The following is a 6,760-nucleotide window of genomic DNA, read 5'->3' as shown; positions in this document are numbered from 1 at the left end:
GATTAGCGATAACAAAATTAACAACGAAAAATAATAAAAAAATAACAAAAAACATTTGGCCGAGAGATTCTGTTGAACACGTCGGTATAAAAATGGAGACGGACAGACAGACGGACGTCAAATTCGTTTCGTTATCCGAGCCGATTTCAACGTCCTCATTCAGGTAAAAAAAAAAACCACAAATATTTCCTAAATTTGATTCAATTCGCTGTACATATTTTATTTTCACTTCCTTATTGCGTGACTCTTTCCCGCTAAACGCAAGTTTTGTGCGTGTGTGTTGTTGTCTGACCAAAAGAAAGAACAGGACCTCTCCGTCCCCCAAAAATGAGCGAGTCTGTGACGTTCACATTGCCAAGGTCGCGCCTCTAAACCTGTCCAGACCATTTAAGGTGTGCGCGTTGGCTTCTTACCGCAAGCGCCTCGCTGAATCAGGAAATGTAGTTCAAACAAAATCGTTGGACGTTTCAATTCAACATGCAAACCGTACCCGACATTACAGGTGACAGCCAACCTGTCCGCTGTTTTCACAACGACGGACATTTGTTTAGTAATTTGTCAAAGGCGAATTACTAAACAAAAGTAGTTGAGCAGCCTGTAAATGCACCTGTACGTAGAATTTAATCTAAAACAAAAAAAGAGGGGGAATAGTTGAAGTATAGCAGGTAAATAAAAAAAAAAGGTGAAAAAACTTTGGACAAGGTCGCTAAAGGCCGGCCCAGAACCGGGCAACTGGCTGCTCTGTACCTTGTGAATGAAAAAAACAAAAAACAAAAAACACGGAAACGCAAGGGGAGAGATGAAATCATCGAAGGCCAAATCGCAAATGTTTCGCGTTGTGTTTTAACCTGGCCCATTCCATTTAGCAATGGCTTCGGGGATTTTTTTTAAAAGTCCTAACAAACTAAAGACCCTCCTTTTATTTTCTGATGCCACGTGCAATTGGCCCGCTACTTCATCTCATTTCAACAACAGAAGAATAACCTTGACGTTATTGTTGTCATTGGTGAGGTTTCAGCGTCACGTAACTGTCGCACCTGACGAAAGGGACCGACAAACATATGTGGCGATCCCTTTGTTTGTTTTTTTTTACATTAAAAAAATCTTTTCACCTTGAATAGCGGAATGGGAAAAGAAAAAACAAGTGGGAGCTAATGGCCATACAGAAAGTAGTAGAATCGAAGCACCACGTTCATCCAGCAAGAACAAAAAGAAAAGGGGCGATGGCGGAAGAAGGAAGTCGATCAAGATTCGTTTACACGGCACTTGCTGCGATTAATAGCAAATTGACAAGTCGCCTGCAGCATCGATTTTGCAGTACACCGAGGAATGAAAAAATAAAATAAATAAATAAAGAATTCGTTTGTAACGCGAATAAAACGCGAGCACCTTTTAAGGTGACGATTCATTATCATTTTTTGGTTTTCCCACTTCTGAATCTGACGGGCGCCATATGAAAAAACAAAAAGATTGCGGAAGCGTACGGTTTTGTTTTATTCTTTGAAAAAGAAAGGGATCACGAATTGTTCGAGTGTGTACAGACAAGAAGGGAGCAGCTCGCCCACCTCGAGATGACAGACTTCTCGCCGCTGTTTGCTGTGTGGCAGACAAACGCATGTGGATGGATATGGCGTGGCGTGTTATCTTGTCTGTATGGTGTAACACTACCACGTAATACCAAACGAGATGGTGGATGGATAGTCCTACCTCTCTCTCTCTCTCTCTTTTCACGAAAGAACATTCACGTTTTCTTGTTCCTGTTTCTTTGCTCCATTATGGGCTGGGTATTTCTTTTTCTTTTTGCTGATATAAAACCAACCCATAGTCCAATCAGTTGAAACAGTTGAATCCCGTCATCAGTTTGTGTTTGTTCCAGACTTCCTTTCTCTCTTATTTTTTCATTTTTTTTTTTTACCACTTCACTTGGGCTAGTTCTTACATCAACTCTTGAGTGGGAAAAAAAAAAATTTAATCCGAGCGTCTTTCCAGTGGGATTTTCTCTTTATCAATCGACGAATCAAAACGACAACAGGTGAGTGTCGCAGTTTCCATGTGCGTTGCCCAAACAACTAAACCCCACACCCCCGTCCGTCCATATGAGAATAAAAGTTTTGCCAGACTACCTCTCAAAAAACTGTCGAAAAGTGCGTGTTACATTGCCAGAGGTCACAAAAACAACATAGATCCCCATCTGACCAGTCGTGTGCAGAGAAAGAGGCAATAACTCGTTCTTGACCGTCATCTTTCATCATTACACGATATAGACTGTTGACTGGCCTCTCCAGCCAATCATCAATATTCTAAGGCTTGTAACGTATCGATCCGAGTGGCACACATCAGTTTCTGGATGTCAGACCTTCACTGTTACGTGCGTAACAACATGTAGACGAAGTTTGATGGCACGACTGGAACCTGTTTTTTGCACGTGACGTTACACTGGACGTGCATTTAATCAAGACAGTCGCATTACGATTAGGACACTTTTAAATCGATTGCTACCCGCTGCTTTTTTCGTCTTTTATATCCTAAATGAACGGTTCGTTTTGTGTGTGTGTGTGTGTGTTGACAGATTTCGATTCGCCAACGCGACAGATATCATCACATAAAATGAACAGCACGACAAGCCGAGCAGCAAACACGAGCACTCGGCCGCAACAATGGGCCATCGCTTACGGCAGCCAAAAGCGGTCCACCATGGCCATCATGACGTTGTTGATTTGGCTCGTGATGACGGTCGACGTGGCCCAACCAGCCGACACGCTCTACCTGTGCATGAAAAATTGCGAGCAATGCAAAAGCATGTACGGTGCCTATTTTGAAGGCGACCTCTGCGCAAAGAGTTGCTTCCGACTCAAAGGCGCTTTTATACCGGACTGCATCGATGTCGCTTCCATCGGTCAATTCCTCAACAAAAACGAGTGAACCCACGAATTCGCCATCCTAAAACGAAATTCCGAAAAAAAGACAGCAATTCATTTGATTCCAAAGAGTGTCTCGCTGTCGCTTCATTTTTGTTAATGAATTTACACGTCTCACAATTATGCGTTACATTCGCCCTTTTCATTTCGTGTATGTGCTTTGTGTGTGTGTGTGTGTGTATGTTTGCGTTCACATTTTGCCTCTCTTTTGTTTGACGACGATTTCTGTATTATACGATCGTCTTCTACGTACAATAAATGTATTTATTTCGCAGCAAGTCAAAGACTAGCTTGTTCACTGTTTCTTGTTTTCATTTGTGGAAACGTACGAATTCGGAAAATGCAAGAACAACCGAATCGGAAGAAGACACAGACATTTTGACAGCAACATCCAGCAAAAATCAATCGTCATGGAGAAATGCACACAGCAAAACCCCCCCACCAAAAAATAAATAAATAATAATAATAATAAAATTAAAAGAAATGTCGAGACCTAAACGAAATACCAACGAGGCATCGACAGAGCGCTGGCCAACGGTTTGCTACCGTTGATGCGCTTCTTCCACTTGCGATTTTTCAACAACTGATTGTGACCTTTGAATTCAGCGCCAGTTCTGCTACTGTAGAACGTGTTCTGCTGGGCAGACGACGGTTTACGACCCAAACGGCCCGAGTAAGACGGACCTATTAGAGCTTGACTGATGGGCGCCCTGTAACCACCTCCGTCACCCGTTTGATCGACAAGTACTGAATCGTCAATCAGCTGCTGGGCTGATGGGCCGTCCGATTGAGGCATCAGCGACAGTTTGAGGAATTGATCCACCGTTTCGGGCTCGTTGCAGTCAGGCATCGGTGCCCAGCCACTGATCATCGCTGATGGCTTGTAGCTGGCCAAGCAGAACTCGGCGCAAGCGTTGCCCTTCAAAGTAATCGCCGTACATTTCCTTACATTGACCGCAATTCCTGAAGATCAACGAGGAAGAAAGAAAAAACAAAACAAAAAAAAACTTGTGAGATAAGAAAGAGAAAGGCCACTGCAGGATAAAAAATCGACGAGAATTACATCATGCAAAGATGGATGTTGCCCAGCGCGATTTTCTTGCCATCACTTGCCTGGCTCGACACCACCACAAAGAAAGAAATCCAAACGGATAAGAAGAAGAGGATGGACGACGACTTTTGAACGACGGCTGCCTAACCGACAACAAAAACAACAGAACCCAGTCAGCAATAAGAAAAATTGTGTAATCAACAGTTTTAAGAAATGATCTTTTTTCATTTTTTTTTTTTTTGTTTTTAATTGAATACCCTACCATTATGTCCCTCGACTTCGTTTCTTTATTGGAAGGATGGCCGAATGATGTCGTCAATTCAAAAAGCAACTACGACACGTCTATGACTGACTACAGTTGGTTTGCTGCTCTTTTTATAAGTATCGCCTCCTCCCTCTTTCTTACAAGACGCAGCATCCAAACCGAAAATTACCGCATGCGACAAATGCGCAGAATCTTCGCTGCAGGTCCTCCTCCCGTCATTTTCACCGATCAAAAAAATAAAATAAAATAAGAGGTGAATGTAACGAAAGAAGATTATCGCCTCATTTGAACTTTAAGTGCGAAACGTTACGTTAAATTTCCCCTCCTTATTGAATAAAAATAAAAATAAAAAGACGCCCTACATCCAGGCCAGTTGGGCAATTCAGACGTGAACGTTTGTAAAGCAGCGAATATTTTTAAGGTGAGTGCATTTTAAGATGAACAGTCAATCCTATTTACGGGAGCCAAAATAAAAGTTGAAGGATTAAAAATTGCTGGCGATGACGTCTACGTAAGCGGAAGGAGCTTTTTTGCCTGCCAACGAATCCGATTGCTCCTCCCACATGTTCGTCGTTAACTGCCCAGTGTGCGGCGAAAGTAGTTGGCGAATGAGCGAAACCAAACAGAAGAAAACACTTGACCTAATCAACCGCAATGATGGATGGCAAATGGATAAGAGCAGCTCTTGATTAATAAAGGTAATAAGACGACTTCCGCAGTTTCCCAGCACACACACACGAGGAAGGAAGAAGCTTTTATGTACGTCAATCGGTGGTTGGCTTCTTTATCGATCGGACAAGAGATCAAACGAGGGGATGGAAGATGAGGAAGAATTACGGAGGGGCCAAAAGGATGTGGCAAAAGGTGAAACCGTATGCTCGATCTAAACATCTGTCGGAACGAACGTGTGAATACGCAACCACTCTACTTTCAATCTCATTTTACCCGACCAACAACTTGGCTCCAAAGGGACCAGATCAACTTCCGATGGTGCACACTCCAAGAAAATTGAATCCATTCCTCGGCCACTTGTATAAACGGCATCCAAATATCAAGTCAAGTTCCCAAGAATCAACAGATGGACCAAACACGCAAGTATGACCCGTACAGGCAACAGAGGACTACAAAAGCCCATCTGCTAACCAAATCACATCCTCTTTGCAAAGTCGAGTAAATTCAATTTCAAATTCGCCTTTAAATGGGTGCGCAGCCAAGGCAACCGAAAACCACTTACAAGGTGGTAATAACCAACCAAGTGGAAATTCATAAAATGATTCATGATTATCAAAAAAGAAGAGATTTCTATAACATCATGATATGGCAATCAACCAAGTAAAAAGTTTTCTTCCAGAATCAGCTCAGCCAGACCATGATGTTGCTCTCTACATGCCTCTCAGATGGGCATTTAAAAAAAAAAAAGCAGTCGACTCGACATTTCAGTTTGTACATTTGCATACCCACTGCAAAAGTAACTGAAAATCTTTCGTGAAAATGAAAAGAAAAAGCGAAAAAAAGTTACACACGACACTCCGCTGAGCAACGACGATTAAAACAACATGGATACCTCAAGAGATAATTTACGAATAGTTTTGGACAGAATTATCAACATTGATACACAGTTGTTAACAATTCCTTACATTCTCTCTTGATTTTTAAAAATGTTCAGCCTCTACATGTAAGCCACAAACAGAAAAACAACTTTACAGCTGATGCACATGATTAACATGCTTATTTCATTAACGAGTGATGACTGGGTAACCTGGCTACTGTGAAAAATCCTAACTGTCATAACAGTTCTAATCTTGCAGCATCAAAAAGCAAACTATGAAAAAAGCAAGAGGGACTTACTCTTATCGTTGAAACAAGTAAAGTCTGCATGGCTTGGTTCTGTTGCTGGAAACTTAAGTCTTGAAAGTTTGTATCGATGCAAGAGATCAGCATGGCCATTAATCAGCAAACATATCCAGGCAGCACTAAATTTTCTTATTAAAAAGTTGCTCATTCGTGAAAATTTCCCCAGCCCAAACGTCAATGTGAACGTGAAACTGTCTCGTGGAAACTAGCAATCAGGCACCAAAAAGTACAGCCAATTCTTGAATTTGCAAGAAAATTCTTTTATCAAACAGAACCACATGTTCAATGTGAATATATCACCACACGATGTCACCTAGCAACACTAATTATTTCTCGGTAACGTAAAAAATATGCATCACGTATACAAGCAATAGTGTTTCGACAGTCAATCTTCGAGAATAATTCGTACTAACTCATCGGGCTGCCATTTCCACAATCGTACAGCTGGAGTTTATGGCGCCAAGGTAAAGTTCTCTATTGTGAGAGACGGCGTTGACAAACTTTTGTTTGGGTACTAATCAGGATTCAGGAAATTCAGGATCTGTTTTTCTTTGATTTATTTTTAAATTATTGTCGTTCATCTGCCATAGATTAAAAGAGTAATAAACATAATAATCCACTTCAGATTTTGTAAAGATGGGAACAAGTAAAAAAAAAAAAAAAGAACAAGCT

General features: G+C 41.4%; 1 protein-coding gene across 2 annotated transcripts; it reads right to left on the bottom strand.

Annotated features, from left to right (window-relative positions):
* Positions 1–3,161: 3,161 nt before the first annotated feature.
* On the bottom strand, positions 3,162–6,587 carry LOC116928259. Of its 2 annotated transcripts, XR_006650648.1 has the most exons (3): positions 4,232–4,390; positions 3,982–4,112; positions 3,688–3,881 (listed from the first exon to the last, which is right to left on the bottom strand). XR_006650648.1 is itself a non-coding variant. In XM_045178253.1 (2 exons), exons 1-2 carry the CDS (start codon positions 6,234–6,236, stop codon positions 3,412–3,414), a joined length of 624 nt encoding a protein of 207 aa, XP_045034188.1. In that variant the 5' UTR covers positions 6,237–6,587; the 3' UTR covers positions 3,162–3,411. The 2 variants fall into 2 exon arrangements, 1 of the variants encoding a protein (XP_045034188.1); XM_045178253.1 differs by lacking the exons at positions 3,982–4,112; positions 4,232–4,390 and adding an exon at positions 6,083–6,587 and having other exon boundaries at positions 3,162–3,881.
* Positions 6,588–6,760: the final 173 nt, after the last annotated feature.

Source organism: Daphnia magna, linkage group LG8 (assembly GCF_020631705.1).
Source record: "Daphnia magna isolate NIES linkage group LG8, ASM2063170v1.1, whole genome shotgun sequence".
NCBI lineage: Eukaryota > Metazoa > Arthropoda > Branchiopoda > Diplostraca > Daphniidae > Daphnia > Daphnia magna.
The sequence above is the reverse complement of the archived record's forward strand: the minus strand, read 5'-3'. Positions and strand labels throughout refer to the sequence as shown.

Bases quoted from the DNA above. Each gene is read 5' to 3' on its own strand.
- LOC116928259 (XM_045178253.1), bottom strand. From the start codon at position 6,236: ATGAGCAACTTTTTAATAAGAAAATTTAGTGCTGCCTGGATATGTTTG. The intron at 3,882-6,082 runs GTAAGTCCCTCT...GTTGATCTTCAG, and splicing joins TACTTGTTTCAACGATAAGA to GAATTGCGGTCAATGTAAGG.